General features: G+C 47.2%; 1 protein-coding gene across 1 annotated transcript in view; it reads right to left on the bottom strand.

Moving 5' to 3' along the window:
- Window positions 1–22,861, bottom strand: part of LOC116968217 (CUGBP Elav-like family member 4) — a 122,598-nt gene that overhangs the window by 21,055 nt on the left and 78,682 nt on the right. The window contains exons 4-10 of the mRNA XM_033014883.1: window positions 22,680–22,742; window positions 18,080–18,223; window positions 17,382–17,526; window positions 16,347–16,496; window positions 8,107–8,169; window positions 5,228–5,308; window positions 3,790–3,933 (exon numbers count right to left, since the gene is read on the bottom strand). Of these exons, the coding sequence (XP_032870774.1) occupies window positions 3,790–3,933; window positions 5,228–5,308; window positions 8,107–8,169; window positions 16,347–16,496; window positions 17,382–17,526; window positions 18,080–18,223; window positions 22,680–22,742 (790 nt within the window). The remainder of the gene's footprint in view (window positions 1–3,789; window positions 3,934–5,227; window positions 5,309–8,106; window positions 8,170–16,346; window positions 16,497–17,381; window positions 17,527–18,079; window positions 18,224–22,679; window positions 22,743–22,861) is intronic.

Consider the following 22,861-nt stretch of genomic DNA (forward strand, 5'->3'; position numbering starts at 1 on the left):
CTAATTCACAATCACACACACACACATGCACACACACACACATGCACACACACACACACACACACACACACACACACACACACACACACACACACACACACACACACACACACACACACGCACACAGGCACATACACACAAACACACACGCAACACACACACATGCACAGGTGCACACACAAATAGACACACACACACACACACATGGACATACATAGAAACACACACACAAGCACACACACACGCAATGCACACACAACACACACACACACACACACACACGCACACGCACACGCACACGCACACACACACACACGCACACACACACGCACGCACACACACACACACACACACACACGCACACACACAAACACATACACACAAACACACACACGCAACACACACACATGCACAGGTGCACACACAAATAGACACACACACACACACATGGACATACATAGAAACACACACACAAGCACACACACACGCAATGCACACACAACATACACACACACTCACACACATACAAGCAATGCACACACATACAAGCAATGCACACACAACACACACACGCTCAGATGCACACACAAATAGACACACACACACACACGGACATATTCAGACACTCACAAGGTCAAATGATTGTCCATTTGTCTGGATAGAGTGTGATGTTTTTCACTGTATATTGGTACACATGACAAAACGCCAACACCAACACCTGACCATGCATCACCTGACTCCATAAAGTGGAAGCCTCCGCTCTCCAACACAGATGCTTTATTTACTTTGTGGGAACTAAATCTATCTTCCCTTCCTGCAGGAGCGAACCTTTGCAAACGCTGCAAATGTGAACTCATTCTTGCCGATTGGGAAGCAGAGTCCCATTGCCCTCCGACCGTCTGAAGTAAACGCTAGGGAGAATACTGCACGGGGTCAGATCCAATGTGTCCGTGTTGGTGGTCTTGCTCTAGTTCAGTTGAGGAAGGAACCACCGATGCTGGTTTATACTGAAGACAGACACAAAATGCTGGAGTAACTCAGCGGGTCAGGCAGCATCTCTGCAGAGAAGGAACAGGTGGCGTTTCGGAATGAAGAAGGGTTTCGACCCGAAACATCACCTATTCCTTCTCTCCGGAGATGCTGCCTGTCCCGCTGAGTTACTCCAGCTTTTTGAGTCCAGCTAAGTTTAGTTTAGAGATACAGCGCGGACAAGGCCCTTCGGCCCACCGAGCCGGCACCGACCTGCGATCCCCGCACATTAACACTATCCTACACACACTGGGGACAATTTACATTTATGCCAAGCCAATTAACCTACAAACCTGGACGTTTTTGGAGTGTGGGAGGAAACCTTTGGCCCCATCGTTCCCAGTCTTCCCGAATGAAATATTCACGAGTTGATGTAAACCTCATCCTAACCCCATAATTGCAAGACGCATCACAAGCCAGGCCGTTTCAAGAGTTGGAGTGATTTTTTTTTGGGCCTCCTCAGTCGCCCCTTGAATGGTGCGCTGTTCTAATATTTTAAGACATTTCATTTAATTCCTGACTAAAGTACCGCAACAATATTAAACACACACACACCACTCCCCACAGAGGTCTTGTGGTCCAGAGTTGGAAACCATTTCCTTCAATCCTTCTTCCCTATGCGCTTATCCAACCTCTACATCATGTGTCGGCAACCTGCGGCCCCCGGGCCGAATGCGGCCCTTAACCCGAAATCATCCGGCCTGCGGGCGTGCTTTCGTTCCGTGGTCATCCGGCCCGCAGATTTCCGTCATCTCCGGTACCTCCCAGGCCCCGAGGCGCCCAGGCACGGTACCGTAAGGAGGACTGCGCTGGCGGCCGCAATTGCCATACCGCCCAGCGGAGCCGAGCGCTCAGGCTCTGACAGTATCGCCTCCTGTCCAAAGCCGCCGGCACCAAAGATCCTACAGCGAGCAAGATAGATCACTCGACGAAAAAGGCGTAGTACGGCCACGGGCAGATTCGTGGGTAATTTTCGGCCCCATTTCCGTAACCGGCTTCCGTCTCCGCACCAAAGATCCCGTAGCGGAGCAAAGATACTAGTGCGGAGCCGGAAGCCGGTTACGGAAACATCCTCGTAAAAATAAAAGTTATTTGGCAAAAATCTTCTCCTCGTTTTCAGAATTATAATTTATTAACACAAACTGTTCCCCCGCAACGTTGATTACACTGCGAGTCGGGTCGGGTCGGGTCGGGTCAGGTTACTGAAATGGATGAAAAAAAGGCCCACGTTCCGCTCCGTTGCGTACTACACGTCAGCCCATTGCATTTAGCAGGAGTGGTCGATCTTGCTCCGCTATAGGATCTTTGGCCGGCACCTTCCGTGTCTGGGTTTCATTGTGGGGATCGGGGTTGTCAATAGGCTGGGGGTGAGTGAGTGTGAGTATTTGAGCCACCACCCTCAGGACCTTCAGGAGCCAAGGCAATGGACCGATGGTACGCCATGTTGGCGAGCGCCCGTAACTCGGGGCCAGCGCTCTGGATGGTGTCCTCGAAGGGGCTGGATCTATGTGAACAGGTGGTAGATGTGGCCCGCCATCCACTCACACACATGCCACCCGGCTCCTATACAGAACAAGGTTGCCGACCCCTGCTCTAGATTAATGCATCGCTGCTGTTCACTTGCACCCTATCAGTAGCAGAGTATTACACACTCCATGGACGAAGACATTTCTCCTTCGTTAAGGTTCCTGAGTTGATTATCTTTGTCCGATGGTTTGTATTCGCACTTTCTCCACAACTTCAAGCAGGAACTTAGTGGCTGAAACATTGTCCTCTGATATCTTTACTTAGTCTAACGTGCGATCATTGAATTTTGGACAATTCGGTTCCACTAAATCAGATTTAAAAGTGGAACTAATTTCGGCTGTTTCCACACCTTGCATACCAAAGGATGTAATTTGATGTATTCCCTCTTTATTCAATCTCTCGCATATTTTGTACCGTACAAAGAGTTCGCATCTCACTCCTCAGCAGTGCCTCTTGCCCTGTGGACCTATGCAAGGCTCAGACATTTTTGCTCCGACTTAATTTTAGACTGGAGAAATACAATGCGGAAACAGGCCCTTCGGCCCACCGAGTCCACGCCGACCAGTACACTAACCTACACACGCTAGGGCCGATTTTACAACTCACTGAGGCCAATTAACCTATAAACCTGCACGTCTTTGGAGTGCGGGAGGAAACCGGAGCGCCCGGAGAAAACCCACGCAGGTCAGGTGGGGAGAAGGTACAAACTCCGTACAGACAACCACCCGTGGCCAGGATCGAGCTGTGAGGCAGCAACTCTACCGCTGCGCCACTTCTCCTTCCTCGTTCACCACCTCTACAAATGACAAGCTGTGCAGACGCGCGGGGATCGCATCTGACACTAATTCAAATCAACACAAGCAGAACACAGGCAATAAAGACGCTGCAATTTCCTTGCCGTGTCAGGCTGATCAACGAGGCCCAGCCTGCTCCGCCGGCCATGGCGCGCAAATGGACATTAATTAAAAAATAAATCACAATTAGATTTGCTTTCGAAGAGCTTGCTGCTTTCATATGAAACTGCTCGCTTAGAAATTATTCTTCATTAGCATTCAATGCGAGTCCTTCAACCTCCTGGTATTAGAGTCACATGTGGAGCAGATATTGCTTCCGCAGAATCCGCCGATCTGTTCGCGCCTTATTTATGATCAAACGCAATTAAAAACTCAACCCTCCATCCCCACAAAACCCCAAAGTTTCTCCCCCCCAAAGTGAAGAAGGGGTTTCACTCACCAAAGCATTTACTTTGGTTAGTGGCGCGGTCAACAAAGACCTTGGCCGAGATGACGTTGCCAAATGGCATGAACATCTGCATGAGCTCGGCGTCTCCAAACTCCTGCGGCAGGTGGTAGATGAACAGGTTACACCCTTCTGGTCCTGAGGGAAAGAGAGAACAAGTGTCAGATATACAAGGCGTTTGATTGCCGAGACGCTCAGACGTAGAGTGCTGGCGTCACGCTCCCTCCGTAAACATAGCACACTGTAAACAATATAATAACCAAGAAAAAAAAAGATCAGATTAGTTTAGTTTAGAGATACAGCGCAGAAACAGGCCCTTCGGCCCACCGAGTCCGTGCCGACCAGCGATCCCCGCACACAAACACTATCCTACACCCACTAGGGACAATTTTTACAATTACCAAGCCATTTACCGTCAATGTATGTATATATACGCATATATCCATTATATAATATATATATATATAGATGAATATGTGGATATGTGTATACATACACACACTGATCTTTTTATATATTTATATAACTTAAAGTCTCATCTTGACCACTACCTGTCTGCGCTCTATATTGATTTTAGAAAAAATGCTACCATATATCGCTATGATTTGTGGCCATCTTACTCACAGTTCCAACTGTCTCTAGTGTGTGTAGGATAGTGTTAATGTGCGGGGATCGCTGGTCGACGCGGACCTGGTGGGCCGAAGGGCCTGTTTCATCGCTGTATGTTTAAAACTAAACTGAACTAAATATCTTTTTACACTGTCATAACATTTCTGACAACGTTTGCCTTTTCGAAACAAACAAAATGCCAAATGGTAAAGTTATTTGTCTTTTCCGGGACATGACTTGGAAAGAGAGATATCGTTTATCTGTTCAATTATCCGTGAAAACAGAAGCGACGTGCAAGACGTGATGTCTTTAAGAAGGAACTGCAGATGCTGGAAAATCGAAGGTACACAAAAATGCTGGAGAAACTCAGCGGGTGCAGCAGCATCTATGGAGCGAAGGAAATAGGCGACGTTTCGGGCCGAAACCCTTGGAGAACTGGGAAGGGGGAAGTGACGGAGAGGGGAATAAAGCAAGGGCTATCTGAAGTTAGAGAAGTCAACGTTCGTACCGCTGGGGTGTAAGCTGTCCAAGCGAAATATGAGGTGCTGCTCCTCCAATTTGCACTGGGCTTCACTCTGTCAGTGGAGGAGGCCCTGGACAGAAAGGTCAGATTGGGAATGGGAGGGGGAGATGAAGTGCTGAGCCACCGGGAGATCAGGTAGGTTGAGGCGGACTGAGGGGAGGCGTTCAGCGAAACGATCGCCGATGTAGAGAAGTTGACACCTGGAACGGCGGATGCAGTAGATGAGGTTGGAGGAGGTGCAAGTATATATATGGAGAGTGTGCTCTCAATGGGAATGGAGGCTGGCGTTTGATGTCTTACCTTCTCTCTGTTGCTGGGGGATGATGGGGGGTTGCTGTGGAAATGCCTGTCCAATGGGGGCATATGCTGCAGGGTAAGCTGCTACAATGGCAAAAAGAGTAAGAAAAAGGGATAAAATCACTCATAAACTGACCAATTCATTCAGCATGTCCAGCATTCACCATGTTCATCCAACATACTCATTGTCCACAAAACTATTGAACGCGTACAAAATATTGTCATTTGCTTCTTTAAGCATTAAAGCCCTGTCCCACGGTACGAGTTCATTCCAAGAGCTCTCCCCGAGTTTGCCCTGATTCGAACTCGGAGATTTACGGTAAGGGCCGCTCGTCGGTACTCGGGGCTCTCGTGGACATTTTTCAACACGTTGAGAAATCTTCACGAGTCTTCCCGAGCTGACCTGCCGTTAGCGAGTCTTCCCGAGTATCTGCCGTTAGCGTTACGAGCCGCTAAGAGACGTCCCCGAGCTCCGACGTACGTTCTCCGTGCTTACCACGAGTTTGATTTTTTTTTTAAACTCGGGAGAGCTCTTGGAATGAACTCGTATCGTGGGACAGGGCTATAAGTTTATTGTTTAGGGATATAGTGTGGAAACAGGCCCTCTAGTCTTCCATGTTTCCACCCTGAGAAAAAGGTTCTGAATCTCTACCCTATCTAAGGCCAACTTAATTTTTATATGCTACTAGCAAATCTCCCTTCAGCCTCCAAAGCTCCAGAGAAGACCACACAGTTTGGCCTACCTTGCTTTGTAGCTAATGCCCTCCAACCCAGCCAGCTTTCTGCTAAACACCTTCTCCAGAGTCTACACATCCTTCGTGTATAGGGGCAACCCGAACTGCACACAATACTATTCCTTGGAGTGCAGGAGGATGAGGGGTGATCTCCTCGAGGTGGACAAAATCATGAGAGGAAAAGATCGGGTAAACGCACAGAGTCTCTTGCCTAGTGTAGGTGAATCGAGGACCAGAGAACATAGGTTTAAGGTGAAGGGGGAAAAAGTTAATAGGAATGGGCTTTTATGGTGGTGTGAAGATGCCTTACAATGCTCCAAGTTTGGCCGTACTTACCAAATTGAGTAATACGAATAGACCTTTTACTCTTGTAAACCCTTAAGCCAGTTCATAGGAATCTGAGGGGTGACTTTTTCACACAAAGGGCGGTAGGTGTATGGAACGAGCTGCCAGAGGAGGTAGTTGAGGCTGGGACTATCCCAACCTTTAAGAAACAGTTAGGGTAGACAAAAGTGCTGGAGAAACTCAGCGGGTGCAGCAGCATCTATGGAGCGAAGGAAATAGGCAACGTTTCGGGCCGAAACCCTTCTTCAGACTTTAAGAAACAGTTAGACAGGTACATGGATAGGACAGGTATGGAGGGATATGGACCAATCCAAACCTGGTCAGGTGGGACTAGTGTAGCTGGGACATGTTGGCCGGTGTGGGCAAGTTGGGTCGAAGGGTTTGTTTCCACACTGTATCACTCTATGACTGAATGTGGCATTAATCAGGAATAGTAGGTGAAGCCTTGTGTTGATGCCATATCTTGCAATACTAATGGCAAAAGAGAGAATGGATCTCTCTCCCACAATAAGTGTTGAGGATCAATTAAAACTCAGCCAACTGAGATGCATCGATCTTTATTTCACTTACTTTCTCAACTGGACAATCAGTGATTTAATGCTGTCTGACAGGGCAGCCACCTACTGTTGTGTCCAGACAGCTGCTATCATCCGATTACGTCAACTGTTTACTGTTCATCTATTTTCATTGGGGAATAAGAGATAGAGGAAGACAATGTAATCACCAGCTGACGTATGAAGGTAGCGAGTCAGAAGGCAAGAGGAAATTAGGCAGAATGCCATCCAATGTCAAGAACTGGCTTCAGGGTTTGCAAGAGTGAAAGGTCTATTCTTGTTAAGGGCCTGTCCCACTTTCACGACCTAACTCACGACCTCTGCCGAATTTGCCCTTGACTCATACTCGCAGCATGGTCGTCACGAGGTCGTAGGTAGGTCGTAGCAGGTTGTGTTGCTAGTCGTAGGAACTCGTGGCATCAAGTACGTCGGGGCGTTTTTCTAGCCTGATGAAAAATGTCCACGAGTCGTGAATTCGGTCATGAAAGTGGGACAGGCCCTTTACTCAATTTGGTAAGTATGGCCAAACTTAGAAGCCTACAGAGCATTGTAGGGCATTGTCACACTACTACAAAAGCACATTGATATCATAAGATCACTCTTTCATTTTTGGTTTAGTATTTGTTCCTTTAGTATTATTCTACCCCATTCAAAATTCCTGAATGGTCTCCATATTAATTTCAAATAATGGTCTTAGGGGCCTGTCACTTGGGCGAAGATCCCAAAATCCTGGGGCGCTGCGTGGGACCGCGCATCACGGTCTATGTCACTACGCACCATGCGCGCGTAATGCGTACCATACGCGCATCACGTGCGCGGCACAACGCGTGCGTCGTGCATCGTGACGCGTAAATGATGACGCGTAAATTACGCGCAAATGACGCCCAAGTGGGAAAGGCCCTTTAGTTTAGTTTGGTTCATTTCGGTTCAGTTTAGTTCAACTTAGTGTAGTTTAGTTTAGTTTAGTTTAGAGATACAGCGTGGAAACAGGCCCTTCGGCCCACCGAGTCCACGCTGCCCATTTATCACCCTTTCACACTAGTTCCACGTTATCCCACTTGCATCATATACACACAAACAAACCTCCTCGCTAAGGTTCAGACATACAAATCCTTCAAAACCTGTCTGCTCCTCAAACTCCCCGTGAAGCTTTGGTATGAATTGCCTGCGTGTAACACTGAACCCTTTTGTAAAACAGTGCAAAAGTCAACAGAAAGTGGGCCATAGTTACGTAAGCAATGTTAATGACCTGTGTAGTGCTGCATGCCCGTGTATGCTTGCTGGAGTGGGTCGGCCACCGTTGGACTTTGAGCTAGGGAGACAACAAAAGGAGAGAGAGGAAGAAAAACGTTAACTGCGGCAGATTCGTCACCGTAATATACACCAGAGTACAGCTATATACCAAAGCAGAATGGATGAAAACCTTCGATCCATCCAGCCATACAACGTGGAAACAGGCCCTGTGGCCCACAAGACAGACACAAGCCCGCTGGAGTAACTCAACGGGACAGGCAGCATCTCTGGAGCGAAGGAATGGGCGACGTTTCGGGTCGAGACCCTTCTTGTTCCCCACAGTTTCAGTTTAGGTGTACCAGGGGACAGTGCAAAGCTTTCGTTGCGTGCTAACCAGTCAGCGGAAAGACAATGCATGATTACAATCGAGCCGTTCACAGTGTACAGGTAATCAAGGTCAGGTTATTGTCGCGTGGACCAATTAAGGTACAGTGACATCTGAGTTAACGTATATGATAAGGGAGTAGCGTTAAGCACACGGTGAGGCCAGCAAAGTCCAAACAAGGGTAGTCCAAGGGTCACCATTGAGGTAGATAGTCGAAATTCGAAAGGAAACATAGAAAATAGGTACAGGAACAGGCCATTCGGCCCGTCAAGCCAGCACCTCCATTCAATATGATCGAGGCACGCCTTTGGCCCTCAATGTCTGCATCGAACATAATGTCACGACCAATTCTTATCTGCTTGGACATGATCCATATCCATGTGTCTATCCAAAAGTCTCTTAAATGCCTCCACCACCACCCTCTGTACAAAAAAACTTGTCCCCTGCACGTCTCGTAGACTATGAACTATAGACAATAGGTGCAGCAGTAGGCCATTCAGCCCTTTGAGCCAGCACCACCATTCACTGTGATCATAGCTGATCATCCACAATCAGTACCCCGTTCCTACCTTTCCCCCATATACCCCTTGACTCCGCTATCTTTAAGAGCTCTATCTAACTCTCTCTTGAAAGCATCCAGGGAATTGGCCTCCACTGCCTTCTGTGGCAGAGAATTCCACAGATTCACAACCCTCTGGGTGAAAAAGTTTTTCCTCATCCCAGTCCTAAATGGCCTCCCCCTTATTCTTAAACTGTGTGACCCCCTGGTTCTGGACTCCCCCAACATCAGGAACATTTTTCCTGCATCAAGCCTGTCCAATCCCTTAAAAATTGTATATGTTTCTATAAGATCCCCTCTCTACTTTCTAAACTCCAGTGAATACAAGCCCAGTCGACCCATTCTTTCATCATATGTGGAGTGGGAGATTGCATCCTTCACGGGGTCCGCACTCCGTTTGTACTCATGGTTAAATAATATTTAAAACTCCCAATTCCCTAGGTAAATTAGGATCTCTAATGATCTAAATTTAGAAATAATACTCTGGAGGTTAGAGACGGATATAGCTAAAGCCCAGACCTATTATCTACCTACTATCTACCTCATTGGAGACCCTCGGACTTTCTTTGAGCAGACGTTACTGGCTTCAACTTGCACTGAACATTATTTCCTTATCATACATATAAAATTCTTAAGGGATAGGACAGGCTAGATGCAGGAAAAATGTTCCCCATGTTGGGGGAGTCCAGAACCAGGGGTCACACAGTTTAAGAATAAGGGGTCGGCCATTTAGGACTGAGATGAGATGAAAAACCTCTTCACCCAGAGAGTTGTGAATCTGTGGAATTCTCTGCCACAGAAGGCAGTGGAGGCCAGTTCATTGGATGTTTTCAAGGGAGAGTTAGATTTAGCTCTTGGGGCTAATGGGATCAAGGGATACTGATTTTGGATGATCACCCGTGATCTTATTGAAGTGTGGGAGGAAACCGAAGATCTCGGAGGAAACCCACGCAGGTCAGGTGGGAAATTCCGTGTCAATTCCGTACAGACATGCCACCCGTTGTCGGGATCGAACCCGGGTCTCCGGCACTGTGAGACAGTAACTCTACCGTTGCACCATCCGGCCTCCTGGGCTTACATCAGTCCCATTTGTTCATTCTCCCTTCATTCCCATCAACTCTCCCAAGATTCTGCCATTCACCGATACACTCGGGACAATTAACGTACCAAACTAGCACGTCTTAAGGAGGTGGGGTGGAAATCAGAACACTCAAAGCTGCCTGGACTTCTGGGGAACGTGCTAACTCCACACAGGCAGGGTTGAACCTGAGCCTCTGGCATTGCATTATTGGGTACTTTTAAAGTGGAGATTTATAGGTTCTTGGTTAGTACGGGTGTCAAATTAGGGGAGAAGGCAGGAGAATGGGGTTAGGAGGGAGAGATAGATCAGCCATGATTAAAGACTTGGATAGAGTGGATGTGGAGAGGATGTTTCCACTAGTGGGGGAGTCTAGGACTAGAGGTCACAGCCTCAGACTAAAAGGACATTCCTTTAGGAAGGAGATGAGGAGGAATTTCTTTAGTCAGAGGGTGATGAATCTGTGGACAGATGGCAGTGGAGGCCAAGTCAATGGATATTTTTAAGGCAGAGATAGATAGATAGATTCTTGATTGGTACGGGTGTCAAGGGTTATGGGGAGAAGGCAGGAGAATGGGGTTGAGAGGGAGAGATAGATCAGCCATGATTGAATGGCGGAGTAGACTTTTCACCAGCTGAATAGCTTAATTCTGCTTCTATGACTTAGGAACTAATGGAATGGTGGAGCAGGCTCAATGGGCCGAATGGCCTAATTCTGCTCCCATGACTTGTGATCTTATTGCAAGATATCCAGGGTTATTTAATGACTGTCCTGTAAATATTTCCGTCTGACCTATTTTTCCATTTCACACACATGCTTAATGCCCGGATGCCTTAGTTAGGCACACCTTGACTGCTTGTGAGGGATGGACCCCAGATGCTGGTTTAAACCGAAGACAGACACAAAATGCTGGTGTAACTCAGCATCAGGCAGCATCTCTGGAGAGAATGAATGGGTGACGTTTCGGGTCGAGACCCTTCTTCAGACTACAGTCAGGGGAAAGGGAAACAAGAGATATCGATGGTGATATAACACAAAGAATGGAAGATAGGTATAAAAGTTACAATGATAAAGGAAACAGGCCATTGTTCGTTTTTATGCTGGGTGAGAACAAGAAGCTGGTGCGACGTGGGTGGGGGAGGGATGGAGAGAGAGGGAATGCAGGGGTTACTTGAAGTTAGAGAAATCAATATCCATACCACTGGGTTGTAAGCTGCCCAAGCGAAATATGAGGTGCTGCTCCTCCAATTTGCGATTAGCCTCACTCTGACAATGGAGGAGACCTAGGACAGAAAGATCAGTGTGGCAATGGGAAGGAGAATGAAAGTGGAAGATCAGATAGCTTTTTTTTTTGCACCATCTTTCACAAATAAACACCAGTACATTAGCTGTCTAAATAATAAATGAACACGTGGATTAAATACATAGATGACAGAATTAAGGGATAGGATGTTTGGATGCTTTAATTCGGAAAGGATAGGGACATCTTTGGACAGGGGATAGATAGATGATTGATTTGTAGACAACTTTAATAAATAACTGGTTAAATAAAATAGCTAGATGGGTGATGAGTAGATTGAAAAGCGGAAACACTAGATAATATTGCAGAGTGTGGACAGATGTTCAGTTCAGATAGATAGATTAGCTTGGAAGGAAAAAATAGGTATATACAAAGGTTTGATTGAAAGATGCTATGTAGAATTACCTAGGCAGTCAATGGACAAATCATTAGACCAGTTGTCAAGCTGGATAAAAGGATGGATTGTCAAGGTAGATAAATAGATTACTTTGATAATTGGATGCATTACAGGACAGAACTGGGATAGATTTATTGATGTGCTGACAAACGGATGGATCGCTTGATTAAAATAGACTCCCGACGTGAAATAAATTTCTGCCCTCTGAGAGAGAAAAAAAAATCTCTTCAAACAAGTAAAGAAAAATGATTTTGAGTTACTCAAAGGCTGTTCCATAAAGGTCGTGAAAAACAAAAGCGTGGCCAGATATTGACAGGGAAATTACTGTTATCAAGCAGGACTGCGGAGAAATGCCAAGAAGGATTTCAATTATATCTCCTATGATGACAAAAGCATTGGTCAGATTCGCTGAATTGATATGCCTGCAACTTAAAGGAACTGACACACAAGCATTGCTAGTCTCTCCGTAAATGTACTTCATAACTACTGTAGCAGGTGCCAATAGACAATAGATAATAGACAATAGGTGCAGGAGTAGGCCATTTGGCCCATCGAGCCAGCACCGCCATTCAATGTGATCATGGCTGATCATCCCCAATCAGTACCCCGTTCCTGCCTTCTCCCCATATCCCTTGATTCCGCTATTTTTAAGAGCACTATCTAGCTCTCTCTTGGAAGCATCCAGAGAACCGGCCTCCACCGCCCTCTGAGGCAGAGAATTCCACAGGCTCACAACTCTCTGGGAGAAAAAGTGTTTCCTCATCATTTATATTTTAGAAGAAAGTGGCAGTGTCAGTAGGTACAAATGATGAGCGGGTTTTTAACAAGGAATTCACTGCCTCTTGGTAGCGTTATAAGGTGCTGCATAATGCCCCTGTCCCACTTTGGAAACCTGAACGGAAACCTCTGGAGACTTTGCGCGCCCCACCCAAGGTTTCCGTGCGGTTCCCGGAGGTTCTTGTCAGTCTCCCTAACTGCTTCCACTACCTGCAACCTCCGGCAACCACCTGCAACCTCCGGCAACCACCGCACGGAAACCTTGGGTGGGGCGCAGAGTCTCCAGAGGTTTCCGTTCAGGTTTCCAAAGTGGGACAGGGGGCATTAGTTCCACGTACATTGTGGCCGCTTCCCATTGTCCCATGTCGGCATATCAAGTTCACAAGAGTCGGACGGAATTGCAGATGCTGGTTTAAACCGAAGATAGACACAAAAAGCTGGAGTAATAAAAAGCCCCCGTCCCACTTAGGAGACCTAAACAGCAACCTCTGGTGACCTTGCCCACCACCCAAGGTTTCCATGAGGTCACCGGAGGTTTTGGTCACTCCCCCTAATGGTGGAAAGTGGTTTCCGCGAGGTCGAGGCTTCATCTAGGTCGCTGCTATTTATTCATCGTGATTAAAACCGGCCTCGACTACAAATAGGTTGCCGTTTTAAACACCGATCATTTTTTAGTGGCAGGTCTAGTCGAAGCCGGTTTTCTTCATAGTCGAGGAAGGTTTTCAACATGTGGGTGGGAGGTGGTAGGAGGTTGCAGGTCACCAGAGGTTGCTGTTTAGGTCTCCTAAGTGGGACAGGCCCTTAACTCAGCGGGACAGGCAGCATCTCTGGAGAGAAGGAATGGGTGACGTTTCGGGACCCGAAACGTCACCCATTCCTTCTCTCCAGAGATGCTGCCTGTCCCGCTGAGTTACTCCAGCTTTTTGTGTGTCTATCTTCAAGCCCACAGGTGGCCAACAGCCTGTTTTTCTCTATTTCTCCCAACCTCTGTCTATATCTCTCGTTTCCCTGTCCCCTGACTCTGCAGTTCCTTCCTACACATGCTCATTGAACATGACTGACCATAATCTGCTGAAAGTGATCTGTTTATTACCAAAAACAGATCCGGTTATGCCAACATAAACTCGCAATTACTTGCGCGCAAATAGATTCCGCCTCGTTAAAATCCATTTGACTGATGGGCCCTACCTTAATGAGGTACAATTGCGTGCTATTGCCACAGCATAGCGTTCAATTAAAATTATTATAGAAGGGTTCAAAGTCATATTAGTTGGATTATAAAAGTGAACACATCTTATTAAACTGAGCCAAGCACAGCTCGGTAACTTCACAGTGGCAAAGAAATTACGTGCAGGCTTGAATAACGTGCAAAAATGGTTAATTAAGGATTGCAAAGCTGTTGAAAACACATTGGTTGTAAGTGGGCTGAAGGGCCTGTCCCACATGGAGATTTTTTCAGCAACAGAGAAGGCTGACTGAACTTTAGTGCCTTCCCTCACAGTGGGAAACTTTGATTCCGCTGTGTGTGGATGTCTGTGTTAAAGACTATCGTGTTCTATGCTCTTTTTTTATTCATATGGCTGTATGGCGACCACAAACTTCACTGGCACAAACTCAAGGGCAATAGATAGACCAAAGGGGAAGATGCAGAGTGCAGAATAAAATTCACAAGCTCTTAAGTTCTAGGAGCAGAATTAGGCGAGTCTGCTCTATCATTCAATCATGGCTGATCTATCTCTCCCTCCTAACCCCATCCTCCTGCCTTCTCCCCATCAACCCCTGACACCCGCACTAATCAGGAAAATTCTTAGCATGGTCTTTTGTACTGATCAACGTTATTCCCTTAACATAGAAACATAGAAAATAGGTGCAGGAGTAGAGGCCATTCGGCCCTTCGAGGCTGCAACACCATTCAATATGATCATGGCTGATCATCCAACTCAGTATCCTATGTATCATGTATCTGTACACTGTAAACGGCTCGATTGTAATCATGTATTGTCTTTCCGCTGACTGGATAGCATGCAACAAAGGCTTTTCACTGTACCTCGGTACACGTGACAATAAACTAAACTGAACTGAAAGCGATAATGTTGAGAACTATATTTGACTTGAATTGGATGTATGGATGGTATGTATGTTCGATCTGCTTGGATCGCATGCAAAACACAATACTGCATGTGGTCTGCCATGGATTGTTGGCTGGTTGGGGATAGTGATACATGCCCAATGAGAGCCTCCACAATCATTCAAACAGGTAGGTAAGTCACCAGTTCTCGCAAGGACATGTACATCCTCTTGCATGATGTCCTGAGCTCTGGTGCTTCAAGAATCTGGTCGCTGAACCAGAAATACTAGCCGATGGATAGACACAAAATGCTGGAGAAACTCACACTTTGGGTCGAGACCCTTCTCCTCCCACTTCCTCCAAATCCAAGATGTAGCCGTGGGCACCCATATGGGCCCCAGCTATTCCTGCCTCTTTGTAGGGTACGTCGAACAATCCCTGTTCCAGGCGTACACTGGCCCTATCCTCTACTCTATCTCCTCCAGAGATGCTGCCGTTCCCTCTGAGTTACTCCAGCATTTTGTGTCTATCTTCGGTGTAAACCAGGATCTGCAGTTCCTTCCTACACACCAACTGGTGGATATCTCCTGTATATTGGGCAGTCCTGTCTCTCGCTCACCTGTTCTCCAATGCAAGTCAACCTTAGAATTTACCCAAAAGATATTGGAAAAAACTTTTTATTCTTTTTCAGGACCCAAAATAACTTGCACGGAGTCTCAATGCCTCTCGTCATCCTGTTTCGTCCTTTAGAAATTGGTAGTAATGCACTTATAAAGGAGGGAACTAGATGTAGCCAACGAGGAGAAGATACCTTGACTGTTAAAACCCTCTAGATATTAGGGCACCATTCCGTCCTTTTAAACAGTGGAGTAGAGTCTACTTTCCCCCACCCACTCCAACACCCACCCAGTTTCATTAAGTGGATCGACACAAAATGCTGGAGTTATGGGGCTGTCCCACTGTACGAGGTAATTCAAGAGCTCTCCCGAGTTAAAAAAAAAATCAAACTCGTGGTAAGCACGGAGAATGTACGTTGTGGGTACGTCGGTGCTCGGGGACGTCTCTTAGCGGCTCGTTGGTACTCGGAGACATTTAGCAACATGTTGAAAAATCTTCATGAGTCTTCCCGCGTTTCCCGAGTACCCTGGGTACTCGGGAAACGCGGGAAGACTCATGAAGATTTTTCAACATGTTGGTAAATGTCCACGAGAGCCCCGAGTACCGACGAGCGGCCATTACCGTAAATCTCCGAATTCGAATCAGGGGAAACTCGGGCGAGCTCTTGAATTAGCTCGTACAGTGGGACCGGCCCTTTACTCCAGCGGGACAGGGCAGCATCTCCGGAGAGAAGGAGTGGGTGACGTTTCGGGTCGAGACCCTTCCTCAGACTGAGAGTTAGGGGAGAGGGAGGCACAGAGATAAGGAAGTGCAGGGTGTGAAAACGTGACATCAAAGGAGATGGAGTTCAAGGAACATGTGGAATGGATCGGTGTTAGCGGAGGGGAAGCTGACAATGAGGCACACAGAGATAACATTTAATCAGGGGGACAGTCAGACTGGTAGGAGAAAGGGAGTTAATAATCTTGCATATTTACATGCAAATGTTCATTAATATGCACTGCCCCCGTTTAACAAAAAAAAAAATTGGATTAATTAAGTGCGTTAATTGGATATTTTTTCTTGGTGTATACCTGGGTATGGATGGATGCCATTGGCGTAGATAGTATCTGATGTTGGTTGTCCATTGGTCTGTGGTGGCATAGTACTGAACCCATTGACTGTAATTGGCGTGGCTAGACTGGGTACAGCTGTGGCACTGATGCCAGGGGGAGTACTGGTACCTGCGGTAGGAAACAGACAACAGATCATTGAAGAAAGTAGACTTCAGTAAGCACAAGCCCAGTTTCAGTTTTAGAGATACAACATGGAAACATGGAAGACCTCGTGGGTTTTCTCCAGGTGCTCCGGTTTCCTCCCACACTCCAGGTTTGTAGGTTAATTGGTTTTTGTAAATTGTTGGATAGAACTAGCGTAAGGGGTGATCGCCGGTGGGCCTGTTTCCTCGATGTATCTCAAAACTAAACCAAAGTTTGTAACAGGTAATTCTGTGAACCCTTCTGTACCAACTCCGATGATCCACACCCCCTTCGTAAAGATGGCGAGCTTCCACTGTGGCAACCCGTACATAGGGGCAGCACGAATCCATGGCCAGACCCAAGAGCAGGTCCAGGGCAAGCCATCGTCAACATTGCCGCTAGGCGCTTTCAACACTGTTGCACTGCAGGGGGAAGGGCAAGGTTGTTGGCTCCACCCTTCCCTCCGTTGACGAACTGTACACTGCAAGGGCCAGGAAGCGAGCGGGCACGATCATCTCAGACCCCTCTCACCCTGGCCACAAACTCTTTGAATCACTTCCCTCTGGAAGGCGACTCCGGACTGTCAAAGCTGCCACAACCAGACATAAAAACACCTTATTTCCACGAGTAGTAGCTCTACTCAATAACCAGAAGTCTGAAGCCTCATTTTGCACTTTTATTTCATTTCATTCACGTTTAAACTGTAATGTTTTATTGTTAATGTTTAATGTTTTATGTTTCAATCTTAATTGTTACTGCATGTCGTGTTGTTACTTGCGGGCGGAGCACCAAGGCAAATTCCTTGTATGTGAATACTTGCCCCATAAACGTATTCATTCATTCAAGGTTGGCGAAGGGTGGGCGACCTACCTGAGGAAGGCGTCATTGGCGTTGCCACCAGCCCGTTCACGTTGAACGCTGCCATCTGCTGCATCTGCGCCGCGGCTATGGCGGCCATTGGGTTCAGGTAGGTGCCCTGTGCTGCCGCCATCAACGCTGCTTGCTGCTGCATCAGCTGGAAGAGAGAATGAAGGCTGAGACTCGCTGGACGGGGAGGTAGCATTGTGGGATAGGCACAAAAAGCTGCAATGATGGGCCTGCCCCACTTAGGCGACTCTTTCGGTATTAATGGAATTCACCTACGACACTTAGAGACAACCTACGGCATCAAAAATTGTCGCCACTGTCGGCAAATATTTTTCGACGCGTCCCGACCCAAAACGTCGCCTATTCCTTCTCTCCATAGATGCTGCCTCACGACCCACACCCGCTGAGTATATTTTCCCCAGCATTTTTGTCTATCTTCGATTTTTCCAGCATCTGCAGTTCTTTCTTAAGCGTACCTCCTCAGGCAGCCCGTTCCATACAACCGCCACCCAGTGTGTGAATAGGCTACCCCTCAGGTGTTTCCCCCTTCACCTGGAGTGATGCGAACGTCGGATAATGGGCGATCAATGGGCGGGCTGGACTGGGTGGGCCGAAGGGCCTGTCTCCAAGCTGCCTCCTTGGGGCCAAGCGATGGGGTGTAGTGAGTGGGATTGCCGGTGGCACTGGGCCCGGTTACATACCGCCTGTGTGTAAGCTCCGTACGCCCCAAACTGGATTGCCATTGGGTTGAAGATGCCCAGCTGCCCTGCCATCTGGTGCATTCGCCGAAGAGTGCGTTCCTTGTCGGTGTCGGCAAATTTCACCACCAGACTCGACGACGCTCCCTGGAGGAAGGAAGAGGGATATTCAGCGCAAGACCAAGCTCTTGGGCGGCCAATCATAAGGTCATACTGTATGTGATAGGACTGGAACTAGGCCATTCGGCCCATCAAATCTGCTCCGTACTAATCAAGAATCTATCTATCTCTGCCTTAAAAATATCCACTGACTTGGCCTCCACAGCCTTCAGTGGCAAAGAATTCCACAGATTCACCACCCTCTAAAATAAATTTATCCTAATCTCCTTCCTAAAAGAACGGCCTTTAATTCTGGGGCTATGACCTCTAGTCCTAGACTCTCCCACTAGTGAAAATATCCTCTCCACATCCACTCCATCCAGGCCTTTCACTGTTCTGCATGTCAATGAGGTCCCCCCCTCATCGTTCTAAACTCCAGCGAGTACAGGCCCAGTGCCGACAAACGCTCATCATAGGTTAACCCACTCATTCCTGGGGGATCGTTCTTGTAAACCTCCTCTGGACCCTCTCCAGAGCCAGCACATCCTTCCTCAGATACGGGGCCCAAAGTTGCTCACAATATTCCAAATGCGGCCTGACCAGCGCCTTACAGAGACTCAGAATTACATCCCTGTTTTTGTCTACAAGCCCTCTTGAAATAAATGCTATATCACAAAATGTAGGTCCTACATTACTAGACTAACCACTCACTCCAAAAGTATATCTGGAGTATTGTGTGCAGTTTTGGCCCCCTAATTTGAGGAAGGACATTCTTGCTATTGAGGGAGTGCAGCGTAGGTTTACAAGGTTAATTCCCGGGATGGTGGGACTGTCATATGCTGAGAGAATGGAGCAGCTGGGCTTGTACACTCTGGAGTTTAGAAGGATGAGAGGGAATCTGATTGAAACATGTAAGATTGTTAAGGGTTTGGACACGCTAGAGGCAGGAAACATGTTCCCCATGTTGGGGGAGTCCAGAACCAGGGGCCACAGTTTAAGAATAAGGAGTAAGCCATTTAGAACGGAGACGAGGAAACACTTTTTCTCACAGAGAGTGGTGAGTCTGTGGAATTCTCTGCCTCAGAGGGCGGTGGAGGCAGGTTCTCTGGATGCTTTCAAGAGAGAGCTAGATAGGGCTCTTAAAGATGGCGGAGTCAGGGGATATGGGGAGAAGGCAGGAACGGGGTACTGATTGTGGATGATCAGCCATGATCACATTGAATGGCGGTGCTGGCTCGAAGGGCCAAATGGCCTACTCCTGCACCTATTGTCTATTGCCTATATCATTGGCTTTGGATGCCTGGTTTTACGAATTGAATTGAATTGAGTTGAATACTTTATTTGTTTGTGGACCTTGCCAAGGTATGCAAATAGACACCACATAAAGGGCATATACAAAGTTACAAATCCCCCACCCCCCCCCACCCCATGCCAGTTTCCCCTTCATTCTTCCCCCCTCCCTCCCTCATGGCACCTTCCCCCACGCCGGGTCCACTAAGAAAGGTGCCACATAAATGCAAACCTCTCTTCCAATCATCCAGCCTCACCGGCTCACCAACAATTTCACTGGCAATCTGTTTTGTTTTTTAATGCTTCGTTAGATGTTCATTTTCCAAGTGAAATGACGACAACAATAATAGCTTTGAAAAAATTGCTTCCCTGGGAAAACCCCCCCCCACATTTTTGACTCCGGCTACTTTACCAAAGTGAAACCGTATGAATTGCCGCATCCTGCACCCAGCAAAGATGGCATATCAATAAAAATCAATTCCTTAGTTCCCTCCACAGTGGATCACTGGTCGGTGCGCACTCGATGGGCCGAAGGGCCTGTTTCCGCGCTGTATCTCTAAACTAAACAATGGAGGAAGATGACTGAACTTTATAGCCTTCCACCACAGTGAGGAAGGTAGACAAAAATGCTGGAGGAACTCAGCGGGTGCAGCAGCATCTATGGAGCGAAGGAAATAGGCAACGTTTTCGGCCCGAAACCCTGAAGGAAATTGGCAACGTTTCGGGCCTAAACCCTGATGGAAATAGGGGTTAGGAGGGAGAGATAGATCGGCCGTGATTGAATGGCGGAGTAGACTTGATGGGCCTAATTCTGCTCCTATGAGCTTCTGAATCCTCCATTTCATGATGTACGGTGAACACAAGGCTCTTGGTTCAGTGATTCTCTGCCACATGGCCATCTGCATGGAGTAATTCCTTCGCTATCTGGCGTGTGGTTTGCGAGTCATGGATTCATAAAGTTGTACAGTGTAGGAACAGGCTCTTCGGCCCATCTCCCCATGCCGTCCAACATGCCCCATCTACTCTAGTACCACCTGCCTGAATTTGGCCCATTTAACTTTAATCCTATCCATGTATCTGTCCAAATATTTTTCATACGCTCGTTCCATATACCCACCACCCTTTGTGTAAAAAAGTTGTCCCTCAGGATCTTATTAAATCTTCCCCCCCTCACCTTAAACACATGTCCTCTGCTTCTCATTCACCTACTCTAGTCCCACCTGCTTGCATTTGGCCCATATTCCTCTAAACCTGTCCCATCCACATATGTGTTCAAGAAGGAACTGCAGATGCTGGAAAATCGAAGGTACACAAAAATGCTGGAGAAACTCAGCGGGTGCAACAGCATCTATGGAGCGAAGGAAATAGGCAACGTTTCGGGACGAAACCCTTCCGGGTTTCGACCCGAAACGTTGTCTATTTCCTTCAGGGTTTCGACCCGAAACGTTGCCTATTTCCTTCGCTCCATAGATGCTGCTGCACCCGCTGAGTTTCTCCAGCATTTTTGTGTACCTTCGATTTTCCAGCATCTGCAGTTCCTTCTTGAACATCACAGTGAGGAACATTGATTCCGCCGTGGGTGGATGTTTATGTTAAACTCTGTCGTGTATATTGTGTTGTTTTTATTCATATGGCTGTACGGTGACTCAAATCCCATTCTACCAATTGGTGCATGTGGCAATAAATGCAACTTGAGAATGGCATTATTCTGAGCTGCCTGAATTCAGATCTAATTCTGCCTGAGAGTTCACTCAGTGTACAGCTTACTGGGTCATTCTGAAGAAGTAAAGTACTTGGTAGCTTCAGTAGATTTTAATTCTTGTCCAAGTCTCAATAATAACAGGCAATGCTGCAATGTTTTACACAAATATAGTTAGACAATGGTTGAATTTTCTTAGACACAAAAAGCTGGAGTAACTCAGCGGGACAGGCAGCATCTCTGGAGAGAAGGAACGGGTGATGTTTCTGGTCTTCAGACCCGAAAATGTTTCGATCTGAAGCATCAACTATTTATTCTCTCCAGAGATGTTGTCTGACCGACTGAGTTACTCCAGCTTTTTGTGTCTACGTTTGGTTTAAACCAGCATCTGCAGTTTCTTCCTTTTTTTGGCCTGGAGTTCTCGTTGGCTTGGTCAGTCGAACTCTAACCTGTGAATCGAGAAGCTGAGATGACAAGATATTTCGCCTATTTGGAGTTTTTTGTTGAGAGATACAGCAGGGAAACAGGCCCTTCGGCCCACCGAGCCCTCATCGACCAGCGATCCCCGCACATTAACACCATCCTACACACACTAGGGCCAATCTATACATACACCAACCTACATACCTATGTAAGAAGGGGTGTAGAGTTAACTAAAGATCTCGGAGAAAATGCATGCAGTTACGGGGAGAACGTACAAACTCCGTACAGACAGCACCCGTAGTCGGGATCGAACCCGGTTCTCCGGTGCTGCAGGGGCTGTCCCACTGCGGCGACCTAATTGGCGAGTTTAGAAGAGTTTGGGAGAGTTTGAAAAAAATGTCATGTTGAAGACCTCCTTCAACTATGTTGAAAACTATCTACAACTAACTTCGGGAAAATTGGACACCGAATAGTGGAGAGTGAAGATGACCTCCTTCGATCTCCTTCGACCTCCCTTCGACTATGATGAAGAATATCTACGACTACCTTCGACTAACGTCGACTACCTACGACTAAGTTGCCGACCTACTACGACCTACTTCGACTAAATCCACGAGTAAAAAAAGTGTTGATTTTTTCCATGGCGACCTTTTTTTACTCGCGGGCATTTTTCAACATGTTGAAAAAAAACGCCGCGATCTAGCTGAGGCCTCGAGTACGCGGGGACCACTCTCGAGCATGAAGGAGAGTTACAAAGACCTCCTAGGACCTCGTGTCGACCATGCTGCGAGTATGAGTCGAGGGCAAACTCTTCTGAACTCGCGGATTAGGTCGCCACAGTGGGACACCCCCTTTAGGCAGCAACTCTACCGCTGCACCACTGTGCCGTCATAGTTGACACCAAAGATACCTTGATGCTTTGTGTGTTCTCAGTGGATATTTTTAAGGATAGATTCTGGATTAGTGCGGGTGTCAGGGGTTATGGGGAGAAGGCAGGAGAATGGGGTTAGGAGGGAGAGATAGATCAGCCATGATTGAATGGCGGAGTAGACTTGGTGGGCCGAATGGCCAAATTCTGCTCCTATCACTTACTGTATGTCCTTCTTGATGACGGAGGCGATAGATGGGAGAGAGAGTCACAGCGGAAGCCGAGGACTTTGGTGGATTGGCGGAAAAATGGAGATGATGTAGTGAGACCAGGCAGGTTGAGCGAAATATTCTTTATTAACATCAAACAAATGCTCGCAACACCGCGTACCGAGCCTAGAGCTAAC

Source organism: Amblyraja radiata, chromosome X (assembly GCF_010909765.2).
Source record: "Amblyraja radiata isolate CabotCenter1 chromosome X, sAmbRad1.1.pri, whole genome shotgun sequence".
Classification (NCBI taxonomy): domain Eukaryota; kingdom Metazoa; phylum Chordata; class Chondrichthyes; order Rajiformes; family Rajidae; genus Amblyraja; species Amblyraja radiata.